The following is a 25,834-nucleotide window of genomic DNA, read 5'->3' as shown; positions in this document are numbered from 1 at the left end:
GAAAACTTAAATTATGCTCATCTGTAATGTTGTGCACGTTACAGGATCCTTGGCATGTTATACTTTGGGTCAAAGTTATAGGGTCTCCTAATGAGCTCCTCCTGTTCCATTAACTACAACTGGCTTTACCTGGATGCTTTCCAGGAACAATCTGCTTCCAGTGGAATTCTGGTCTCTGAACTCCGAGAACAAAACAGTGTAGCTCCCCGAAATGGTGACTGAAAACTAACAGGCAGATGTTAGCCTCATAGGATACTTGATCGCAGTCACTTACAAATGCTCTCGCATTACTGAGAGTTAGAAATACTTTTCCAGACGAGTGGTACTTCAGCTAACTACTGCCCCTGTACTCACGTGTACACACACACACACACACACACACACACACACACACACACACTTTTCTGAAATAATATCATAAGGAAACACTTAGTATATTCGTTTTAATTGTCATCTTCCTTTCCACTTTATAAAGTTGCTCATCATGGAAAATGGTTCTTAACATTGGATGTGAACAAGAAATCAACTGGGGACCCGTAAAGAAGGGGTGTAGCCAGTTGAGTAGCCTGGAGATTACAGGGAAATCTGTGGCTATTGGTACTTACGATCTATGAGCTCAGAAACAGCAAACTGGGAGCTGTGGGGAAAAAGATCATTGCCTTAAGATGTGTTCAGACCTATCTATTGGCCAAGGAGTGGCAGAATAACTTCTAGACCTACATCAGTCTCACAAAGAGGCTGGCTCAGTAAAGATGGTGTTTAAATGTTTTTTTTTTATTTTAAAAAGGACAGAGCAAGTTTTATAAACTCACTGTAGAGAAAACATGGAGCTGGGGAGAGGCTGAGAGATAGACACACTTTCTGAACAGGCCTACTGACCTGAGATGTAGCCGCCTCTCACAGTGCAAGAAGAGAACCAGGTCCTGACATCCACGAACATGCCACAGAATGATCACACGTGCAGTACATACTCTTACCACTAGCAAGACAAATAACAATGACTGGATAAGATATAAAGCATTTATTGAGACTTTTATATTGGTTGCACATTGAAATGATAAGATTTTGGTGTATTTAGGTTATACAAATGTTCAAATAAATTTCAGCTTGTTTTACTTTTTAAAGATAGGTAAAACCACGTGTGACTTCCATTTTTATTTCTTACTGAACAGCATTGTTCTCTATGACAAAAGTAGAATGCGTTTATGACCTTGGCATGGGCAGTGGTTTCTTAGATGAAATATGAAATTACATGATAAAAAATACAGAGAGTGGGGTATATTAGGGTGAAGAAGCTGAGGCTGGTGAGGCAGACCACAGAGAGGAGAAGCCACGGTGCAGAGGGAAAGGACACGTGTGCCTTCTGTACACCTAGCAGACCCATGTCCTATACATGTATCCAAGTAAAAACACTTAGGTCGTTTTCAGTCAGCATACAAACTACTAGACTGCATTATGACAGCTTCACTCATACTGACCTCCCCCTTAAACAAATCAGTTCTGAAAGCCCAACACAACAGAGAAATGACCAAGAGATCTAAACAGATGCTTAGAAGAGCAGAAGGACAAAGGACAGAATGATAGCCTCATGGCTGAGAGCTTGGGGCACTCTCAGCATTGTCAGCTATCCCATACTGAAAATGAAAACCACACCACCAGAGTCCCGTACGACCAGCAGAAAGTCTGCTGCCAGAGCTCTGAGACGCTCCCATGGCTGCATAAGTTGACACCTTTACATACAGTTTTTGTTTGGCAAATCTATTGGACCTCGATGTGCAAACGATTTATGCCCTAGCATTTCTGCTACAAGGTATATGTCCTATGGGTATGTCTGCATATCCATAGCTAAAGAAATATCCAAGAACATTTGTAGTCGCTGTATGAATTGTTACAGCCCCAACTCAGAACAGCCCAAATTTGTACCGATGATCGTGTGGGAAGAGAGTTTACAATAAAGTCACATAGCGAAGTGGAGAACACCAGTGAAGATGGCTCAACTGTCGCACCTGATGACATAGGGACAGCTCAGTCCTTATGGTCCAGTGAAGAATCCAAACACCAAGATACCGATTCAGGAGGATTCTTTTGTTAGCAAGGTCAGCACAAGCAGCATTAAGCTGTAGGACTGGGAGTTGGGAGGGGACAGATGAGGACAACGGGGTAGGGTGGGACAGGGTCACAGAGGGAACCACAGGATGTTGGCAACACTACTATCTCTGGGTGCTTCACAGAACTTATCCAGCTGATACTAGGACTACACAGCCAGAAGCCCTGATGTAGTTGATCTGGATTAGAAAAAGCATAGTTCTACAATGACAGGTAAAGCCCAGGCCTAGAACCAGTCTTTGAAAGCCCACTACTAAGACTAAACACTTAACTGCTGTGCCTGGGTGTGCAGGGCCCTACTTCTCAAGTCATCCTGTGAAGGCACAGTCCACACTGAGAAGTTCCAACGTTGTAAGCTTCCACCGTCTTAAAGGCCTTGGAAAAGTGTGCAGGTATCGAATCAGCAGCACACCAGCTTAGGAAAGGATGCCCTATTTAAGGCCTGTCACTCCAGATGACTATGGCCAAATCTAACTTTTCAAATAAACCTGCAGTTGTGGGTTTCTGTGAAAATTCTCAAGTCTTAAATGTTGGTTCACATCAAATCAGTTTGGAACTCTGACTTAAAATTTTAAAGATAGAAAGCAACTTATGCTCGTCTTTGTGTAACATAACGCATTACATTTCTCCTTTTCCTCTTCTATGGGATGTGAATCTAAACAGGGTGTCTAAAATATGCACGAAAATATGCACACATACATCTGTAACACACACACACACACACACACACACACACACACTTCTTAAGTACCTTGATAGAAAATTACCACATACCCTCAAGGCAATTGTAGTCATTTCCATTTTTATTTCGCCCTTGTTGTATCTATTTGGACGTAATCTTGGGAAGTGGCATCTGTGGCTCAAAAGTTGATTATATTAGCATTGCTTTTCACAGCCTCGAGAGGAGGGATATTTGGGTCATGCAACTACACTCTAATGGTCTGTGCGGTTCTGTAGGTCTTTTCTGAAGGGACGATGTTGAGTAGATGTTTGACTGCTTTGAGAACCCTACCCCCACCCCACCACTAATGTCAGCATTCCATTATGACTTCATGTACTCAGGGCAGGAAGGGCTTTGTGTGCTTGGGAGGCTTCTTTTGACTTTCAGTTTTTAACCCGTCAGTCAAGATTGTTCAAAACCACTTACTTCAAAAACAATCATATAAAGTGATAATAAAAATTGATCTTTTGCACTGGCCTTGATGATGCATGCCTGTAATCCCAGCACAAGAGATCTTAAAGCAGGATTGTGAATTTCTGGCTAGCGTGGGCTACATAGTGAGTGCTGTCACAGAAGCAAAGCAAAGCAAAACAAAACAAAACAAAAACAGGTCACACAAAAGCAAAAAAAAGCATTCAGTATAAAGAGATGCAGATTGGTTTGATGAAAAGCAAAATGAGGTCATGCACAAAAAAGAGATCATATCTTGACCCTTAGTGCCTACCATTGACATTTGACTGAGCATTCTAAGCTCAGATTGGTACACGTCCCTTATGCTCTCCAAGCTTCCTTTTCTCCTTCGTGGTAGGAATAATGATTACTGGTAGTTGCAGTGCCTGGGCGCTGTGGAGAACTGGTACCTGCGATGTGTCACACACGTGTTGCCATTTAATGGTCTTCTCTAGTCAGTAGAAAGGCAGTTTGTCCATTTGTTCCAGATTATCAGCTGTAAAACTGGTTTGGATGGTAGAGACAGCTGAATCATGCCATGTACTTTCTCCTCTGCCTTCTCTCCCAGAAACATGGGCTTGATCTCACCTCCTGTAGTCCAAGGATAACCAACCCCTAAGAGGGCAGTAAAGAATGCAGACAGAGGGGACTGCACCTAGGCCAGTGCCTGCTGAACCTGCTGTTTCCCCTGCCTGCTTTCTGGTGGAATGGAGGGCAAATGGTAAGGAGGCAGGTGCTGGTGAGGGTCTAGGAGGCACAGGTGAGCCACACAGGGAACATGGACTTCCTGATGCCCTACAAAGAACTTTCTCTGGGAAGTGGTTTAGCTGGATTATCAGAAAGTCTGAGGATTTGGAGCATAGCCTGAACAGATAAATCTTTGATGTCCAGAGTTTCTGAGACTCCTGGAGTTGCTGACACCTAAGCAGGCCCACCACAAATATTATAGACAGCCCAAGGTCAGAGTGCCTATGCCAGCCTAAAGCCTTTAGCCCATTCCTCTGCTTTTTCCCAACTACTGTTTCCTGCTTGGTACACAGTATATGTGCACTCTCTGTTCTACTTCTCTTCCCTAAGAGTATGAGATGATGACACTGGGGGTGGGGTGGGCAGACCTAGAAAGATCTCACACAGCCCCTCTCTGCAGGACTGCAGAAAGCTACTGCAGTAATTTGTAGCTTTGCTTCTGACAACTTTATAATCTGAAAAATAATTCAAGAACACTCAGTTTATTTTTATTTGTGAGCACCTCTCTCTCTCTCTCTCTCTCCCTCTCTCTCTCTCTCTCTCTCTCTCTCTCTCTCTGTGTGTGTGTGTGTGTGTGTGTGTGTGTGTGTGTGTGTCCGTGTCCACTGAGGCCAGAAAGGGGTATTGGATTCATTGATTGCTAGTTGCGTGCCACCTGGTATGGGTGCTGGGAATGGAATTGATTTTTCTATGAGAGCGAGTACTCTGAAACACTGGCCACACCTCCAGCCTCAAGAGTTTGTTTAAAGAGGCCCTTTTAGTTTATTCTTTTGAATACTGGGGAAGAAACCAAGGTCTTTGTACATGCTAAGCATATGTGTTCTCTATGAGCTACATATCCTTAGTCCAAAACAATAAATGGTGGAGAGAAAACATAGGGTCTTTTGACTCCAAATCAGTGCTGGGGGGTGCAGTACTGGGAGGACCCCACTGGGGAGGGGTCTGGGTAATGTGCAAGGCGTGCTGAGCTGGGACTCCGGTCAGCTCGGCATTGTCTCCCATTCGCACCAGCTGACTTTCATTAGTAAGGCAGGCCCCAGGAAGAGAACACGGTAATTATATAAATGTGTGTTGATAAAGTTAAAGGATTCCCTTTTAAAAATACATGTATATGTGGAAATTCTGGCCACCTGGAGAAACGTTTATTTCTAAGTAATAGGTTGTTCTTAAACAGAATACCCAGGTTTGTGTTTTCCACTGTGCGCCTTTGTAAGCAAAGTCTCTCTACATTTAAAGCAATTGATTTGACCTTGTCCAAGTGTAAGGAGCAAGAAAACACACCATGTATGTAGATTCCAGGCTTTTTAGATCACTGGAACATTTATATTCGGGCCCTCCTGCCTGGACCTTCTCCTCTGCACGAAGTGGATTTTTGCATTAAAACTAGACCAGGAAGAGGAGCTCTTTCCAACCATGCCTTCTTACTTCATTTGGCAAAGAACGCCCAATGCCTGGGGCCCCTGACTGACGCAGTAGCTGCCTGACCAAAGGAGCTGAGCAGGCAAATGGCAGTGCTTCAGCCTGTCACAGGAGAGAACAATGAATGGCTGCCCCAGCAGAAGCTGAGCCCAGTGCCAGAGACGAGGGTCAGGAAAAAACGGAATTTCATTCTTTAACCTTTCTAATGATTTAGCAGACCAAGGAGAGAGCAGTTGAGGCTGTGCATTTGCACCACTCTCTTTCTCTTGCCCTCCCCCTTCAGTTCACACCCAACACATCACTGTCACCCAGAGAGAATTAGCATTTGCCGTCTTGGTCCTTTCCATGGGGCCCTTCACTCTGCCGGCACAGCAGGCTGTACAGCAGGAAACACTGCCTTTAAGCATTGCATAAACCCATGTTTTAAAATATCAAAACTGGGGACTTACTTCATCAGAGCACCTTAGTAATCCAGTCCCTGAAAGTGACTCAGCTTCCTGTGTATGTGGGTCTGACTCCCAGCCTGACCAAGGTGTGTCCCCACATTCTCCCCCTAGGTCTCTTTCTGTTTTAGAAAAGGTTGCATTTGGTGCCATTTCCAAGTCAATTTCCTTGATATAAAAAGGTTTCCTTGCACTGACAACATGTGGCTGTCAAGTCATTCAAAAAGTTGTCACCCAGCAGCACCTGCTCTGGTTGACCTAAACACAGATCTAGTTACTCTGGAGACCACAGCTGATGGCTGGTCCTTGTTCATTGGAAGGGCACAGTGCCACTGTCACGGAAAGCCGGGAGAGACCACAGTATTGCTACCTACAATTTATTGAGCACTTATTACATGCAATCAGATGCTCCTACTGAGCTAGATCCCCAAGGATGCATACATAGCAGGCATCACACTAAGTGGCTTAGATGGTGGCCTTATTTAATCCCCACCCACATCTTAAAAAGCAGATGCTACTGCACACATCTTACAGATAAACGAGTTAAAACCCAGGGCGCGTCCCTTAGGTTGTATAGCCAGGAAGAAGTAAAAATGGCAGTCGAGTTCCCGCAGCCTTGGTCCCTATATTATGCCCTGACCATACAGTCCACTCCGGTGTGCTGGGGTGGAGAGGTCTGAGCACCCTTCCCCTAAGTCCACTGAAGGAGTGTTTGAAAACGTATTACACTGTGGCATGTAGTCGCTCCAGGGCTTGATCCCAGATTTTTGGCTTAACATAGCTGGCATCCATTCTGTAGGCTTCCTTTACTGTAAGAAGAATGTAGTCAGCACTTCAGTGTGTGCAGGTCTGTCTGCATCGGTAATCACCCTCAGCCCCACAAAAGGTCTTTGCAGGATAAGCCCCATTAGCAGGTGAGCAAGTGAGAGTTCAGAGAGATGGGGCAGCCCAAGTTGACTCAGTTATTCAGTGACAGGCTGGTCCCTCATGCTCTATTTCCCCTGGGGCAGGGGGAGTTCACATTTAAAATGTAAATCTCTTTACTCTGTGGGCTCTGTGAAAGAAAGACTGTGAGATGTTTGAGGTGAGGTGTTTGTCATTTTTACTGTGAGATGTTTGAGGTGAGGTGTTTGTCATTTATGTTGGCAACAATTACCAACTTGCCTCTTATATAGTGGCCTTACTGCCGGAGTCTCTTCTCCGCCAATGTAGAAGGGAAATACTCTGGAGTGGTACACACCGGAACTTTTGAGGACACAACCCTAGGTAGATTGGGAGTATTTCAGGTTAGGAAACTAAGGCAGAGCCAGGCGAGTCACCTTTGGTCCTTTGTGAGTCACGGATAGCAGGTTCCTTGCTCCCTTGTACTTGCCGATGCAGACCCACTCTCTTGTGCTGGAGACTAATAACACAGTGATCGGTGGGGCAGATGTGACTCACTAGGCGAGGGAGGAGAGCCTGCAAGGGAGGACCTGCTAGAGAGGGACAGAGTGTGGGAAAGAAAATGCTGACTTGCTGCTGCCATTCAGACTGAGATGGCTTAATATCCTGACACCATTGTTTAGTTGCGCAGGTACTAATTTACATCTCAGTCTCCAGGAGTTAACAAAAGAAAAGGCGGTTAATGAAGTTCTGCCTTCAAAGGCAGAGTGGCCAGCCCTGCGGGACCTTCTCATGATCTCCCTCCTATCTCTTCTTTGAGCTGTCATATTTACATCCCAAGACGGCTCTCTCAACATTGGCTTTGCCCACATCTGGTTGCATCCAGTCTGTTTTTCTGCAGATTTCTAGTCCTGTTACCAGTCAAAGACTCATCTACCTTTCTCAGTCCTGCGTGGGCTGTGGCAGGGATGGGGCAGGGATGAGCCAGGGTGGCCAACAGGAAGGAGAGTTCTCAGGAGGCAAGTTTGGGAAAAATACCCTCAGGAAAAAAAAGTGCCCTGTCTTGTTCTGACTTCAGTTGTCAGATCCCAGGAAGACACCGTCCACGTCAGTAAGGAAACACACTTTGGATTTTCTCTAAATTGATAGGACACAAGATTGCAATAGTTATTAATTCCATGTGTGTAAGGTGACACGATGAATTTTTACGTAGGTAATCGACATTGCTTACTTATTCAAGTCAACCGTTAGTTTTTGTATATGAATAAAGGTGTTAAAGGTTAATGTCTTATGAAAATATTAATGTGAAGTGGATCCTTTTAGTAGCCCCCATTAGGCAGGGAACTGGATGCGTAGGAATACTAGCTGCTGGGGTTTTCTCAGATGACGCAATAAAAACCCCTAAGGAAACCAATTATAAATAATCCTAATATTAGGTCAACAGTAACGAATCCAGGCATTTAAATCAGCCAGAACTGTAAGGTGTCCATTTCATAGGTGGGGAAACAGATCAGATAGTCTTTCAGATGCTCACCGATGTGTTTATAAAAAGGTAGGGAGAGGGGGAATGTGTTTTATGGATATGTGTTAAGGTGTGGGGAAAGGGAGGCTGCCTCAGTGGGCCCATGCTGAGGCGTCCCTTCCTCTGAGGAACCAGCCATGTGACAGATCAGTATAGTACAGAATAGAGTTTATTCAAGGCATGGGGAGGAGAGAGAGAGAGAGAGAGAGAGAGAGAGAGAGAGAGAGAGAGAGAAGAAGGAAGGAAGGAAGAAGAAGAAGAGGAGGAGGAGGAGGAGGAGGAGGAGGAGGAGGAGGAAGAGGAAGAGGAAGAGGAAGAGGAAGAGGAAGAGGAAGAAGAAGAAGAAGAAGAAGAAGAAGAAGAAGAAGAAGAAGAAGAAGAAGAAGAAGAAGAAGAAGAAGAAGTAATAGTAGTAGTAGTAAGGGCCTGCCATGAGCACATGGAGAGAGAGGGTGGAAGGAAATGGGAAGAGAGAGGGAAAGAGAATGGGGACAGAGCAGGAGCAGGAAGGCAAGAGCAGGAGAGAACAGAGGAGGCAAGCAGCCCATTTTATAGTGAGTAAGGCATACTAACTGTGGGACAGAGCTTAGACAAAATGCTAACACTCATGGCTAGCATACTGTGGTCACTATTGTGACCAGGCCATGGTCCTGCTGGCTATAAGTCCCCCAAGAGTGGCCACTCTATTATTCTATCTCCCCTGATAAGTGTTGGCCATTTGCTTGCTGTGTGCACAATTCTAGGTGCTACTGTGGGTCACTAGAAAATATTCTCTGCTCTTGTGGGTCTTGGAATACAGAAAGGCAATTAGACTCAAAAATCAAATCAGTGTACAAATAGGTAGTTACAAATTTGACATGGATTGTGGGTTGGAGGAAGCAGGCAGCAATTGTAGCATCTCACAGGGGTCCTTCCTTTATCTATCTTTGGGGCAGGAAGGTCCCAGGAATTTTAGGTAGAGGCCTTCCAGAAACATAAGGGAAATGCAACAGAGCAGATGAGTGGAAGCAAGTATGTGAGGAGAACATTGTAGGCAAAAGGAGTGCATGTGTTCTAAAGCTACAAAGACCTACCTTTTCACTCAGGAAAAGCAGACTACTCACTTGTCACATGATCCCAGGATGAGGTCACAGGATCACTGGAGAAGTAAGCAAAGCTCTCATCATCCAGGGAAATGTCTTAGCTCCAGGAGACTCTGCAGGGAGAAGTGGTGCTCCAGATGGGATAGACAACTGACGACTATGGTTCTTCCATAGTCTCTAGTGGAGTCTTGCCCAGGTAGAGTTTTTCTGTACATGATAGCAAATGTGAACTCTGCCTGGAGCCTTTCTAAGAAGACCATGAAATTGTCCGGCATTTCATGAGGTCGGTTGACACAACAGAGAGAAGCAATAGAGCACCGCTCTCTCCTGGAAAAGAACTATATTGCATATGGATCCCAGTATCTAACTGCCATTTCAGTGGGTTATGAGCTTTGTTAGAAAATATCACGTGATTAGTAATGATTCATAAAATGTCCCTTGCAGAAAGCAATAGCTGGCTCATGGCTTAATGTCATGGGACATTAAGTTTTGGAATGTATGGGAATAACTTCAAGTAATCAATCATCTGACCCCCAAACAGAGTGAAGAAAACTCCAATATTTTGACTTGTCTAAGAGAACCATAGTCGTCAGTTGTCTACTATTAGAGTAAGGGTAGAAAGATGGATACCTCCCCCCATCTGGGTAGGCTGGCCCCAGTGAGGGCTGGAATCATGAGGGACTGGCCTGAGGAAGAACTGTACAGTGTAATACATGGGAATGGAGGTTGAAGAAACAGTCACTACCCTGGGATAATAAGACACACTCAAGGTTTAGGGGCCTGGATGCAGAGGTGAGTCCGGAGAGTACAGCAGAATGTGCTGAAAACTCTGAGGAACCATAACATAGCGGCTAGGGCACAAGGTAGAGCTGCTCCTTGGGAGAGAGAACTCACTGGAGGCTCCATGCCGGAGTGAGGGACTGGAATACTCTGGCTCCTAGAGGACCCGGACAACTTCACTGCAAACCCTGTAGAACCTGAAAGGGAAACCCCTTTCTCTCTTGGTGTGTCTCCACTGCCCGGGGCAGCTGGCTGTGGAGAACTCTATCATGGGATGAGATTTATGTTTCCAGAGCAGTCAAGATGTTTGAAGTGGAACGGCATTAAAGTCAGATCTGGCAGAAGCTTTATATAAGAAGCTCCTCAGGCAGAGCAAGTCCTTAGACATCCCTCCCTCCCTAGGTAGAAGGGTAATGGAGACCTAGGTCCCCAATTGATTTGTTAGGAAAGAAGCCCTGTAGTTTATTTTTATTGATCTATATATTTTAGACATATATTTCAGATATACATTCTTGTATAGAAAATACTTCTAATATTTTATCTTAGTGTATGGCTTGTGTTTTATTCTCTCACTCATAGTTGTGATGGGTAGGTCTCTCTACTTTTATAATCTGCTTGGAAGCAGCACAGAGAGTAGCTCAGGCTTATGACTCCTCCATAGTCTTCTCCGTATCACAATTAGAGTTTTGGCCTAGGATGTAACACAAAGACTCAGTTCTTTGCCTTGGGTGAGATAGGTGTTCATTTCTATTGTGTAGGACAGCCCAGCTATGACTGGAGCAGGATGGAAGAGCCCGGTAACCCGCTGTGCTGCTCTGGTCCTGCACTGTCCTCTTCCACTAAGAGAAGGACAGAGCAAACAAGACATGCAGCTTTGTCTATGGGGAGACAACCCAAATTAGTTCCATTCCTGTGTCATTAATGCAGCTGTACACAGCTGCTCCTAGCACAGGGCAGGCTGGGAAAGGATGGCCCACCTACAGGGCAGCACATGCCCCAGAACCTGGGCTGGGAATGAGAGTTCTGAACTGAAAGACAAAATGAGTGACTCCTTGGGGACATTCAGATTCCCATCAAGGACATCTTTATGCGATCCTACATTTTTGTCATATATATCATGTTATTTTGGTTTTTAAAATCTCTAAGTCTATACTGGCATTCCTTGAGGCTTTAAACGAATAGAATTGCAAATGTGTTCTGAGAAAAATTGCTTTAACTTGGCTGGGTTGTTTTTTTTCTCCATGCAAGTCACTTGCTTCTTAATAGGAAGTATGGGAGGTCCCATTCTGGTTTCTATGTTCTCCCGAGTTTTTCAATAGCAGTAAGCTCAAGCAGCTACAGTGTGGGGTTTTTGTTGACTGTGAGTGGGGTGGGTGTAGTGTGTGCATTGTGTGTGTGTGCATAGTGTTTATGTGAGTGTGTATATGTGTATATAATGTGTATGTAGAGTGTGTCTAGTTTTATGTAGTATATACACACACATAATGTGTGTGTTTGTGTTGTGTGTCTGTGTATGGTGTGTATATTATATATGTATATAATGGGTATGTGTGTATAGTATGTACGGTGTGTGTGTGCATGTGTGAGTGTATGGTGTTTATGTGTATAATGTGTGTGGTGTATGTGTAGTGTATTGTATGTGAGTGTGTATATAGTGTGTATATTGTTTGGTGTATATGTGCTGTTTATGTAGTATGTGTATGTGTCTAGAGTTTGTATATGAATGTGTATTGTGTATGTAGTACGTGTGTGTGTGTGTGTGTGTGTGTGTGTGTGTCCACACATGCTCATTAATAGTCATAGTCACAGTGAATTGCTTTTAGAGTTAGGTGTTTGAGTCAGACACACGGCCTTGCTCGTTTACCTGAAGCAGTCATGACATTGATGCTTTGAGAGAAGAAAACACAGAGGCTCAGACTCAGGACTGTTCACAGGAAACAAAGAGCTCTAATGATTTCCTTTGTGCTTTATCTTAAAGGCATAACCAGTTCCCTGGGCCTAGGTGTGCAGAGTTAGTTCCAAAGAAAACACAAATCAGTAATGTAGCCGGACATGTTTCCCTGACCCTAGACCCAAATCGTGAGGATTGTTTTGCAATTAGTAAAACTGAAGTTGCTTGTAGATAATTAACTGAAACATCATTTGGGCTATATTACCACTCCTGTTGTTCAAAATACATTTTAGCTTCAGTCAGTAGCTCAGTTTCTGAGGGCCCGCCATGAGGGTGGTTCTCATTGACTGTAGACCTGTCCTTGCTGGTCAGCTGCCGTTCTCTTCCTAGGCACCCCATCCAGCTATAACCTCGCTGGCTGCCCAGGCAAAGAGGGACTTAGAGGGACCAAGCAGTAAAACTCTGTGCCTGCCTCCAGGAGAATCCCGGGCAGACATGTTCAAGAGTGGTCCTTTGGGTTTCTTCATTTGTCTTTGAATATTGAGACAAGTTCTGTCTGTGTTTCACAGGCTGACCTCGAGCTCCTGAGCTCAAGCCATAGTCTTGCCTCAGAGTCTGACAATCTGAGAGTAGACAGGACCTGTTTTAACAGGTTTTGTTTTTTCAAACTTTCACTAAGTCTAGAGTTAAGCTGAATGACTGTAAGATCATCACGCGGGAGTCAGTGAGGTTCTCAGAACCACTAAACTAAATTAACTAAAAAGTTAATGGATCACAGTCAGGAGCCCTAAGTGATAGAATCGCTATTGTGAATTTTTTAAGATCTCCCCCTCCTTCCCTCTCCTCCCATTCCTTGGTGTCTTAAACAAAAACCATTACTGGAGATTATTGGCCCTTCCTGAAGGAAGGCTGGTGAACCAGATTTGGATGACATTGGAGCCAGGTGGCAGGCCATGGAACTGAGAAATAACACTGAGTTTTCTGTGCTGCTGCCATGTGTGCAGGATGCTTTCTGACTTCAGGATCGAGCTGGCTGCTGCAGCCCTGGATGTCCCAAGGAAACACCTGCATATAGAATACGATAGTGGGGTGACTCTCGGTGACCTCGTGTCAGACCAGGCCTTCTGAGATGCTAATGGGTAAAGGTGTCCCCACCAGCTCCCATTCTGAGAATATCATTGCCACATGTGGGCGTGACTCTTCATGTTTTCTGTGGGGGCTGAGTGCTGACTGACCTCCAAAGTGACTGGCACAGAATACTAGGGTCAGAGAGAGGTGGTGTTGTTACTCTGGAAGCTGCCAGAATTGTGTTAACACATTATGCAGGTTGTATCCTTACAGGCCTTACCAAGGGGCCAGTTGAATGGGAATTGTGTCTGGCTAAAAGCTAGAAGAAGACTCCTATGTCTCTTACTTTCTCTCCCCTCCCCACTTCTCTCTCTCTGCCTCCCCCCCCACCCCTCTCTCTCTCTCAATACACAAATGCACACACATTAGACACTACACATACCTTGAGAGAAAACAAAGGGAAGTTTAGCTAAAAAGCAGCTGGATTATTAAGGCCAGTGTCTGGAGCTACATGTTGGCATGTGGAGATCTAGTGGATAGTTTTATACTTGAGGGGCTGTCATCTGGCTGAGAAACTTATTTAGGACAGTTTGGGTTTGTTTATTGTTTTGTGGTAGGCTCCAATGATACAGTTTAGATTGGCCTTGAATTTGAAATCTTCCTCTCTGAAGTATCTTACTCTTTTTTTCTTAACATATAATTCACACATTACATTATTTGTTTAAAGTAGACACTAATGTTTTACAGTATATTATCTGTTGTGTAGTGACACAGATGTTGAATACTTCATTACTCCCATAGAAATGCATGCCCCTCCCTTAGAAGTCTCCTCCCATCCTCTCAAGCCAGTAATACTCCCCACCCCCCACAGCCCCAAGGTATATCAGTGGCGGGGCTTGATAGATTTGACCCTTATAGTCTCAAGTGTTTGGATGCATGGACCATAGGGAGTGGCACCATTAAGAGGTGTGGTCCTGTTGGAGTATGTGCGGCTTTGTTAGAGGATGTGTGTCGCTGTGGAGTGGGCTTTGAGGTGTCATCTATACTCAAGCTCTGCTCAGTGTGGTGCACAGCCTTCTGCTGCCTGCAGATTGAGATGTAGAACTCTCAGCTCCTTCTTCAGCATCACACCTGCCTGGATGCTGCCGTGTTTCCTGCCATGATGATAATGGACAGATCCACTGAATTGCCATCCAGCCCCAATTAAATGGTTTCCTTTATAAGAGTTACTGTGGCCGTGCTTGTCTTCACAGCAATGGAAACCCTAACTAAGACACTCTTAGCCTACTCTCTGTCTCTATGGAGCTGTTTATGCTAATGTATCACAGCCATGAGCTCAGATAGGCCATGCCATTTGTGTCCGCCCTTTCACTGAGGTAAGCCTTTATCCACGTGTAATGGAATCCTTTGAATTTCCTTGCTATCTGTGAGTGATTGGCAGATCATGTGCACTCTCAGGGGCAGTGCCTGGAGCTCTGACCTCTCGGGGCTGTCAGTGTCAGGCTTTGTCATCACACTCAGTGCTGTGAAGTGGCAGCTTGAGCTTGTGTTTCTTTCGTGGCTAATAAGGTCGAGCCTCCCTTCTTGTGCTTACTGACCACGTGTGTCAGGTGAGTGGTTATTCAGATACGTTCTAAGGTGGGCTATTTGTCTTGCTATTGGTGGGTCGTAAGGATTCTTTGCCTATTTGAAATGTTTCCCTTATGAGGCACAGGTTCAGATCCTTTCCTCTGTTCTGTGGGTCCCTGGCGCTGTCCCTGGCTCATGTCCACTGATGCCAGGAGTCTTTCCCTCTGATCTCTTTTGATCTGCCTCTGCTCTTGTCACCTCTGCTCTGACTGTCATCTCAGAAGGCGTGGTCTGAAACAAGGTCATCAAGATTCACTCCATTATTATATCATGGGAGTTGTATAACTTTTGCTCCTACATTTAGATCTGTGGTTCGTGTTGAGTTCCTCTTGTCTTTGGTATGGACCAAAGGCCTTAAGTGCCCCGAATCTTCAAACATGGATGTTTGATAGCAACATCCAAGGGAAGGCTGCCTAGTGTAGATCAGCTGAGTCTTGTTTTGTTTTTGTTTTTTTTTTTCTTTTTTCTTTTTTTCGGGGATGGGGACCGAACCCAGGGCCTTACGCTTGCTAGGCAAGCGCTCTACCACTGAGCTAAATCCCCAACCCCAGGCAGAGTCTTGTTTTAAGTGTGAGTTCTATTTCAGGAGTCTGTCTTTTTCTTCTGCATCCTCTTTGTCTTCTATTAAGTTGTTTCTTTTTTCAGCTGTCCTTAGTTGGTGTGGCTGGGCAGTAAATGAACTATTGTTTCCAGCAGACTGGAAGCCCTGCTTACATTTAATGTTAAGGACTTATTCCTGCATAACTTATAAACTGCTTGAAAAGTTGTATTTCTCCTAAGGCAGAAAACAATTCTGTGTTACTCTGAGTTGTGTTTTAGGAGTGAGCAGCTTATTTTATGTAGTAATTATTAAACAATACTAGGGGAAAACCCTAACTCATGGCATTGCTATTTGTGCCTAGCTCTGGTATTTTAATTATTATCAGAGCCAATAATGCCACAAATCTGCAGAGACAAGCTCCTCAAGAGATGTATTTGTCTTTATATCCCTATGTGGTTCTGATTTGGATGATGAGCCCAGGCTTGGTAAAAGGTTTTATTGTGTATTGATTTCTAAAATCTGTAAGAATTGGAGATCGACTCAAAGGCCTATGTTTATCTTTGTTCTGAGCTGTACCTGGGTGTGAAAAGCTGCATAAATTTCTCTTGGGTGGTAGGGGAGGTACACTAAGGTCAAACTTAGGCCAGAGTTTGTGTGTGTGACATAAGTACTCTACCACGGAGCTACATCCTCAGCCCGCACCAAAGTCTCTTAGTTTCCTCTATAGGAAACGGGTGTCAGATGCCAGAGCAATCATGATGGACTCCTCAGTTACTTTACCAAACAGGTTGAGGACATTTGTTTGTCCCACCTCCCCACCCCAGCCCAATTTATCTACTGTCATAGTCCTTCCCTGGCTCAAACCACATCAACTCTGGCTGAGCTAGAATCTCCCTGGAAGCCTGGTATCACTTCCTCCCTTTCTTCTCTGCAGCCCACAGCTCAAGAGAAAACCATTATGTATTTTGTGGGCATCTTTATTTGACCATATTTGCATGACTTGGCAGCTCAGGTTAGAAGTATAGTGAACTGAGAGTCCACACACAAGCTCACCTTTCTCCAGGGGCACGGCTGTGCAGGTGTGGCTCTGACTGGATTGACGCCCCTCTGGAAGGGCACTGCTCTCAACACTAGGCACAAGGTTGTGACTCTAAAGACAATTTGACCCATGTTTCTGGCTAAATATTTACAGAGAAAAATGAAATGGTCTCAGTTTCAAAATGCTGGGATCGAAATGGTCAGAGCCTCCACGGTGAGGTTAGAGCATGCAGACGATGTGATAGAGTGTACACCTCCTGGTAAACAACCTCTGGACTGTTGAAATCTCCAACATGGCAGTGAGCTCTTGTATGGTAATGACTTGACTGACTGGTCCCTGGTGCACAAGGCCAGGCCCAGGAAAGACCAAGGCAGGATTCTTGAGGGTTTCTGCCACCAGCCATACCGCTCAACTTCTGGGGAGGGCCAAGGGGCTGCAAAGGTTTCAATTCTTTGCCAGTGGCCAATGGCTTAATTATGCCTACACAATAAAATTGCAGTAAGAACAGAGGGCAGGTCTGCAAGAGCTTCAGGTAGCTTAGCGTGTGTACCTGGAGAAAGCGTAGACGATCAATGCCCTTCCTACGTGCTGTGCCCTGTCCATCTCTTCTTCTGTATCATTTGGGAATAAACCAATATAAGTCCATGTTTCCTGAGTCTGGTAAGCCATTCTCACAAAGTAATCATACTTAAAGGGGGCTTTTGGAGCACCCAGATGTGTAACCAGTTGTCAAAAGCACAAGTTAAGCAGCCTGAAGCTTGGGGTTGTCGTCTGAACTGGGAGGATTTGGGGTTGAGCCCATAGCGATTTCAAACTTGAGTTGGGCGAGAGGTCGGCCAGCAGGGGTCCAGAGCTGCACAGCTGTCTGCTTGCAGATGAAGAGGAATTCTTGCACCCTGTGCTCACAGATGCTTCTGGGTTGGTTGTTGGGACAGCAAAGGGAAGCAACAGAATCCAAGTCACTTTTCAGTGCTGCTCGCTGCCAATCAGCTTCCACTCCTGCTCTTCTGTCTTCCCCAGTTCACTTCCACTCACTCACTGCTGGCCATCTTTAGTGGGTGTATCTTTGCTGGACCCAGTGTCCAGCCTTGCCTCATGGCACCTTGCAGTTCTATTCTTTATTTTATTTTTCTGTTCTAGTTAGGATTCTTTTTTCCCTTTTATTAAAAAGAGACCTTTTCCACATACTATATTCCGCTTATGGTTTTCTACTCCCTCTCCTCCTCCCAGTTCCTTCCCCTTTCCCTTCCCATCCCGATCCACCCTGTTTCTGTCTTTCGTTAGAGAAAAACAAGCTTCTAAGAGATAATAACATGAATAATAATAATAATAATAATAGTAATAATAAACAATGAACACATTAGAATTGTAAAATTTTTATGGTATCATTTTAATCAGCCTTGCCTCACTTACAAGTCTATTTGGTTCTCAAGATGGGAACCTTATGAACTGCTGTATACCCCACACCTAGCACAGTGCTTAACAGATAAGAGTCTCCATAAATATAATTATTAACAAGAGCCATGCTCAATGGCAAAGATTTGTATTCCTAGCTATTAGGAAACTGAAGCAGGAGGATTACAGGTTGGAAGCCTGCAGGACTACAAAATGGGCACAAGGCTAGTCTATACAATTTACTAACAACTGGCTTCAAAATAAAAGGGGGTCAGGCATATATCTCACTGTAGAGTCCTTGCCTAATATGATAAAGTTCTAAGTTCAATTCCCACTACCACAAAACAATACAAATAGAAAGATTACTGATATGACATCATGTAAATTCTTTGTCCTTTGGCTCCCAGGAAATGTCTTAGAGTGCTCGTTAAGTTCCATCTACACGTTGGAACTTTCAGGGGCTTGATCTTTGATACTTGGAAGTTGAGTAGCCCATTAAATTATTTTTATATCATGAGCCACATGAGGAAAATAAAGATCTGTAATAGCCACATGTGTGCATCCCAAAGTCTGAAGAGGCATGTGTTAAGCTTTGGTTTTCTTCCCCTGGCCTAAGCACTCTGGAGGACTGGGCTCAGTGACCTTGTTGTGCAGTGGAAGACAGTGAGAGCTCAAGTACTTACCTCCTTTCTTATTTTCAGATCCTGCTTTAGGTGTTTCCAAGGACAGCGCTCGACACTATCACAGTTCCAAGTGCTGGGTTTGCGAGTCTAACGTGTCCTTTTCTTCATTTGTCTAGAATGTTTTACAGGTTTAGAAAATGGTTCTGGTCGGAGAGATTCTGGCTTCCTCCGACAATAAAGTGGTCAGACCTGGAAGATCATGAAGGACTGGTCTTTGTGAAAGCGTCCCACTTGTATATCACAATTCCGTATGCCCTTCTCTTACTGGTCGTCAGATACTTCTTTGAAAAGTAAGTGGTACTTACGTGTTCCCCTTCCCATCCTCCCTTGGTGACTCTACCATGGTAAAGTCTAAGACCTGGTCCTTAACGAGTGCACATGAAACATTATTTGCAGGCTGCAGAGGAAGAATTTGAGTTGTGGCTATCATTGTGTGCTTTACCCTTACAATAAAAATCAAACAAGATGGAGACAGGGTGCGTGCGGGGGGACAGCCATGAGGAGCCATGATGTGGGCACATGTGGGATGTTACAGTGAACCGCATCGATTCGTACAGTTAACTCTACTAACAGTAAGTTGTGACAGTGCTAGAAAAAGCATTTCTTGAAGATGAGCTGTATTCTAGAATGTCTGGAAAAGAGCAGAAATGTCTCATTAAGGAGCAAACCAACTACCCTGGTGTAGCATAGCTTATTTTTAAGTTGAATAGTTGTCCTTTGTTCCCAAGCATAAGGAAATCAGAAAACAACGTTAATTTGCTTTCTCAAAAAATAATAAACTTTTTTCTTGATTTAATTTGTAGGGATATTTCTATATACTCTATTTCTATATACTGTATTTCTACTCAACCCCATATTAAAACTGTGTTAGTGTTCTGACAACAGGAAGCAAATGCTCATGTGTAGTTTCTGTAGTGGCCTCTGCTATGAGCAAATTAGTTCATTTGAAGCAGAAAAGCCATGTTTGTTTGAATGGCAAGAGCTGGAGAAACGTAAGACAGGCCTGGTAAAGATCAAGTGGCCCAAGATCAAATGCAGCACAGACCACGTGTTTATAAGCATCTGCAAGAGGCCTCGCCTGGAGAGTCTGTCTGACCAGTTCTATTTCATGGACTCGCCAAAAGGGTTTTGTACAAACTTCAGCTTCACTTGGGTCAAAAATGGACCTCTTGCTCTCACGAAGAAGAGACCCCTGGTCTGCCCCTGAAGTGTGGCTCAGTGTACTTGAGAAGTCCTTCCTTCTGAAGACATGTATTCTTATTAATGTGTGCCTATTTATGATACCGCTCCCCTTCCCTTAGAAGTATTTATTGTTTTAATATGTTCACATTTATGATGCATGTATCCTGGCATCTGGAGAAGCTAAAGGTGGCATTGGACCCTCTGCAGTGGAATTATGGGTACTTGTGAGCTGCACCAAGTAGATGCTGGGAACTGGATTCAGGTTCTCTGGCAGAGCCACAGCCCTCTTAACCACTGAGACTTCTGTCTAGCTCCTGTCCTTCCTTTTGAACAGTTATACCCTTTACATATGGAGTCTGATTTTCCAAATAATATATAAAGAAAATAAAATTTGCCCCTGCACATTCAAATTAACAAACGACATTGTACTGCTTGAACTAGTCTCTATTTTCGAACTTTACTAATGACCGGTGAACTTGGCATCTGGGTCCTGTATTTCTTTCCACTATGGATGTCCTGTGTTTTCTGTGGCCGGCTGTTGTTTCCAGTATCTGGTCAGCCAGTGAGACAGAGTATCCTTCTGGTTGCCAGAACATCACAGCTGAGGACCAAGTCTCGATGTCTATGTCTCTCTCGCCTGGCTGACAGCAGTGGGGAAGACCTTTAACCTTAAGGTCATTCTTGCTTCCTCAAGGGATTAGTGTAGCCATCATCTTCTGGCTCCTTATCAAGTTAATTCCCAACAACGCATCCTGAATTCTTTCTATTCCCTCTTTGATTTTTATGTGTATGGGTGTTTGTACACCATATGTATGCAGTGCCTGAAAAAGTCAGAAGAAGGTGTTGAAGTTACAGATGGTTGAGGGCCACCATGTAGGTGCTGGGATTTGAACATGGGTCCTTTGCAAGAGCAGCCAGTGCTTTTACCCACTGATCCATCTCTCCAGCTTGTAGTAATATTCTACTACAGAATATTACAGAAGCATATCTCTTTCAGTGAGATAGAAAAATATTTGACATGGCAGAGAGATCATACTCCATAAATTAAGATAAAAGTTTATATTTCCCTTGTATTCTACATTATTTGTTATAAATTAAACCACTTATACCCTAAATAAAGCATTTTTTATTTCTTACAAAATATTTGTAAGTACAGTTTAGATGGTACAAAAACCATAAGTATTCTGTAAGTGGGAAACCAGGACGTTAATCCTCAAGTCCTTAGTGGTACTCAAACAAACAAGTCATGACATCAGGTTCAAGAGTGTTGAGTGAGGGTCTGTTTGTCTGTTTGTTTGCTCTGGTTATACAGACTTTTTTTGAATCTCACAGTACAACGTTTCTGATAGTGGAAGAGAGTAAGCAAATATCTCCTGGGAATCAAGAGATAGTTTAGAAAGTTTCCTGTAAATCTCAACCTTCTGGATTGCCTTGACAAATCTTATACGTTTGATACTGTCAGACTATTTATTTATTCATTTATTTAGGGTAAGACTAGTAGTTTCTCATTAGTTTACGGTCTATAAATTCTTTAATGTCCTTAAAATTTGGTTTCAAAGAGATCCACTCAAAGTTCGACACGAGAACTGGACAGTTCCATGAAGATCAGAGTGTAGCCCTGAGGCCGGAGGCAGAGGTGCAAGGCGGAAAGCCAGGCCACTTCTTCCACACCTTTGCACTCGGAGGAGGCCCCTGCTTCTCCGCTTTCTCACCAGCTCGTAGAGTCCTGAGAGACCAATCTCCAGCAGTTTTCGGGAGTGGAGAAAGATTGTCCACTGTTAACTCACTAGAATGATCTAAATGGTCTCACATGAACTGTACGTTAGAGCAGAAAGTGTGATGATGGTGTCCTTCTATCCATGTGACTCTGGAGTCCTTAGTTGTGTGTGCCTACATTGTTGGTTGCATAACTGATATGAAAGACCTAATTCCCTTCCTTCCTTGAAAACAATCAGCAGCATAAACCTATCTGTTTGCCCTCTGTTCATCTGGTGCACACTACTTTCTTTTTATGTTTCTGAATGTCATGGCCTTTCTCCAATAGAACTTTGTCTGGAAGTTGGAATACTTTTTTTTTAAATCACATTACCTTATGAAATTTTTACTTAACTTCTGTATTTAAAAAAATGAAATAAAGGGCTGGTCATCTGATCATTCATAACCAAGTTTCTGGATTTTAATTAAGCACAGAAACTGTTTTGAAGTACTAGAATAGACAAAACCTGGCAGAAGTTACAGTTTGTCAGAACTAGAGAAAGGATATGTTGATTTATTTATGTTTACTTATCTATTTATTTGTTCCTTTTTCGGTTGGAGTTGTGCTTATTTATTTGTTTGGGGTGCTCTCGAGACTGGTTCTCATAGCAAGGCTGGCCTTGAACTGTTTATTTAGCTGAGGATGACCTTAAAGTTATGAGCCTCCTCCTTCTGTCTCCCAAGGGCTGATATTAGAGTCAGGCTAGGTGAGCACTGTACTAACAGAGCTACACTGAAAGCATTACCTGTGTGTGTGTGTGTGTGTGTGTGTGTGTGTGTACATTTACACATGCATGTGCAAATATGTTTACTCACCTGTAAAGGCCTGAGGCTGATGGCAGTCTAAACTGATGTCTGTTTTATCAATTAAGGCAGCGTCTCTCATTTGAACCCAAAGCTTGAATATATATATTCAAGATATATATATATATATGTATATATATATATATTGCATATATTGCATATATTGCTCTGGGGATGGCCCATGATCATGTCTGGGTTTTTTTCTGGATAGTTAATTGGTGTTAGAGGGCCCGCTGTGGTCAGCAACTGGGCAGGTGGTACTGGGTTCTACAAGAAAGCTAGCTATGCACCAACCTGGAAGGAAGCCAGCGAACAGCATTCCTCTTTATTCCCCTTTGCTGTGTCAAGATGCTGTTTGAGCTCCTGCCCCGATGTCTACCAATGGTAGCCTGTGACCTGTAAGCTTAAAAACCCTTTCCTCCTCTGAGTTAATTTTGCTCGTGCTATGTCTCAGCCTTGTGAGCCCTGGAGTCACAGGCAGGCCGCCAGGCTCACTTGGCATTTACTTGGCTTCTGGGCATCCAGACTTTGGTCCTCACCCTTTACATGGCAGGTGCTTTATCCAGTGAGCCATCTCCTCAGGCCCTTTTTGAATATTTTGTTTTCATTAGTTACCCTTTGAGGTGGGGCCTCTCTGTTTTCCAGTTGGGTGTTGAACACACAGCTCTAGTGATCCACCCATTTCAGCCTTCCAGGTGGTTGAGAACTTTATATTTTTAGAATTACTTATACCTGGAATTATGGATTGTAACATTGCATGTGCGTTTTTATTTAACAAACATTTAAGATTTTTTGGTATGATACATATATATCAACGTTTTCTGTTAATGCTGACTAATCTTCCCATATATCCTCATACAAATATATTTTAACTATTTGATGGACATCTGAGTTATTTGCATTGCTAGGCTATTGTGAATAAAACACTCAGTGTGGGAACATGGCTGGGCATGTACTTTCCTTTCTCTTGGGAAAGAACTAGAATGTTTGCTTTTATGTGGCACTGTGTGTGCCGATGCCACAGGCTGTCACTCAGCAAGGGACGAGAACAGATTTCTTGTCAGCACATGCTATGACACTATATTCAGTGAAAGAAAATATGAGTAATTATATGTTATCTATATGAATAACTATATATTATCCAATTTAATTTATAAATATCCAGAAAAGGTTAAGATACAGAAATGGAAAGTAGATTAATAATTGTTTGGGCCAGTTTGAAGAGAAAGGGAAAGCCACTGAGTTATGTATTTTAAAAAGTTATATATCTTAAAATAATCTATTTTATATGTCAAAATCCATTATAATTCTTTTTAAAGACAAGAGTCAAATTAATAGATAGGTAACAAACTGGGAGAAAATGTGTGTAGACTATGTGTCTTGAAGAAATAAAATTCAGAGTATAAGACAAACTGTATAACTCAATAGTAAATAAATAAGTGGATTTTTTAAACAGGGAAAAAAGCTGAGACAAAGAAAATATACAAATAAAAAGTAAGCACATGGGGTTGGGGATTTAGCTCAGCGGTAGAGCACTTGCCTAGCAAGCGCAAGGCCCTGGGTTCGGTCCCCAGCTCCAATAAGAAAAAAAGAAAAAAGTAAGCACATGAAAAGCTATCACTGGGCTAATGCAAATTAAAATCCACAGAGGGGAAGGCGGGGAGGCAGGTCAGTGAGTACAGTGGTTATGCTTTGGAATGAGGACCTGAATTTGATCACAAAAATGTAACACATGGTGGTATGGCAGCACGTGCCTGTAATACCAGAGCTAGGGAGGCAAAGACTGGCAGATTCCTGGGGCCTGTGGGCCACCGATCTAGCATAGCAGTGAATCCCAGGCCAATAAGAGAACCAGCCTCAAAAGCCAAGGTGGATGGCTCTTGACGAGCCACATCTGAGATGTTTCTCTGACCTCCACAGTCATGTGCATGCACACACCCACATGAACACACACACACACACACACACACACACACACACACACACACACACACACAGTACATTCAGGAGCCTAACAGAAACATCGTAAATAAGGACCTCTGAAATTCTTTTCTGTGTAAAGAGACTAGGAGAAATATTCGGAGTCAACATTTTTACAATTAGACGAAGATTCATAACGACACAGGGAATGCTGTCTAAGAAAAATAGTAGAATCCTGGAAAGAGCATTGGGATTTCTTTAATTTTAGCTGCCCTTTCTATCTCTGTAATATCCCTGAGCAGCTCAGAGATCAAGCACACTGCTTTAATCCCAGCACTTGGGAGGCAGAGTAGGCTTTTCATAGTCAGTTCCAACCAGTCAGGGATACATAGTGAGACTAAAAACAAAACAAAAACCACAAACAAACAAACGAACAAACAAAACAATTTAAAAGCAAAAACCAAGAGCTCACATGTACAATACAGCCTTGCAGTCTAGCAGCCACTAAAAGGAGAGAACTGGAGCCTGTCAAAGCATTATTAATGGAGACCTGTCGTCATCTGACTGTCTAGTAAACAAGGTCATAATGCCGCTGTTTGTGTTCCATCTCCCTCACAACTTACCTGAAAGAATGAAAGGTAATTGGCTGCCAGAGGAAATAACAACTGGCTCAACAATTCGACTGAGTCAAACACAAAGCGAAAAGCAGAGAACTGAGGTGTCAGGTGGGTGGAGCCGCGCAGAGCTCCGATGTGGTTTTGGAAATCTTGAAGGCCAATCTGATGCTTAACAGTTTGTTCAGGTCCAGGCAAGACTCCAGGAGTTCCTCAGCTCTCACCTCTCCATGGCTTTGATGCACTCAGTAAACAGAAAGCCAGGCAGAGTCCTGCGGCCTGGCTGCCAGTGGATGCTGGATCCCACCACAAAGGCAGGGCCCCAGCAGCCTGGGAGGGAGGCCTGTTGGCTCTCAGCGTTTAAGGAAGCCTCCGTCTAGTCATCAGCTGCATAACAAGCTGACGCACTGAGACTTCAGCAGCCACACAGGACAGATACAGGACACACAGTTCGGGTTTTCAAATGAGTAACCACCAACATACAGTAAGACCTAAGCAGACATGTTAGAACTGGGGAATTACGGTACACACCCAGGAGACAGTGTCTCTGGGAAACCAAGGATGTTGGATTTACTTAAATGTTTTCAGAGAATCTGAAACAGTAATGCTTAGGAATAAATGAAGGCAAGAAAGCAACCACTCAGCAAATTACGATAGCAATAAAGTAATCGAAATCATAATCGAAATCATAATAGAAAACAGGGGCCAAAGAGAAGTTGTAAAATTAAACAAGGTATGACTGAAGTGAAAGATTGTGGAGGGTTTTGATAAGTTTTTAATACTCAGGAGTATTAAAAATCCACCAATTTAGTGCGACTACATCTTCATTTGTAAAAGTTTTTTATATTCTTTGTTTAGTTACATAAAATAATAATAATACATCTGTGTTGATTAGAACATAATATATAAATACATGATTTCTGTGATAATATAAAGGGAGAAAGAATTGTTTTCATCCCATCGAAAGTGAATTGCTATTATTTTGAACCTGGATGTTATAAATTGAGATGTATCATTATAATTTCAGAAGGACCCATGAGAATAAGTAGGCAGAATGTTAGAAAGAAAATAGGGCTAAACTTTATAAGCTATCAAACTGAGCGAGCATCTCAGGACATGCTATCCAACGGCGGCAAATCTGTTCTTCTCATGCACAGAGGG

At 43.4% G+C, this 25,834-nt stretch overlaps 1 protein-coding gene across 1 annotated transcript in view; it reads left to right on the top strand.

The window, feature by feature from the left end:
* Nucleotides 1–2,408: 2,408 nt before the first annotated feature.
* Nucleotides 2,409–25,834, top strand: part of Cers3 (ceramide synthase 3) — an 87,494-nt gene continuing 64,068 nt past the window's right edge. Inside the window, exons 1-3 of the mRNA XM_032893439.1 lie at nucleotides 2,409–2,413; nucleotides 10,149–10,164; nucleotides 18,515–18,688. Coding sequence (XP_032749330.1) covers nucleotides 10,157–10,164; nucleotides 18,515–18,688 — 182 coding nt within the window. The 5' untranslated portion in view covers nucleotides 2,409–2,413; nucleotides 10,149–10,156. The remainder of the gene's footprint in view (nucleotides 2,414–10,148; nucleotides 10,165–18,514; nucleotides 18,689–25,834) is intronic.

This window comes from Rattus rattus, chromosome 2 (assembly GCF_011064425.1).
Source record: "Rattus rattus isolate New Zealand chromosome 2, Rrattus_CSIRO_v1, whole genome shotgun sequence".
In the NCBI taxonomy this organism is placed as follows: domain Eukaryota; kingdom Metazoa; phylum Chordata; class Mammalia; order Rodentia; family Muridae; genus Rattus; species Rattus rattus.
The sequence above is the reverse complement of the archived record's forward strand: the minus strand, read 5'-3'. Positions and strand labels throughout refer to the sequence as shown.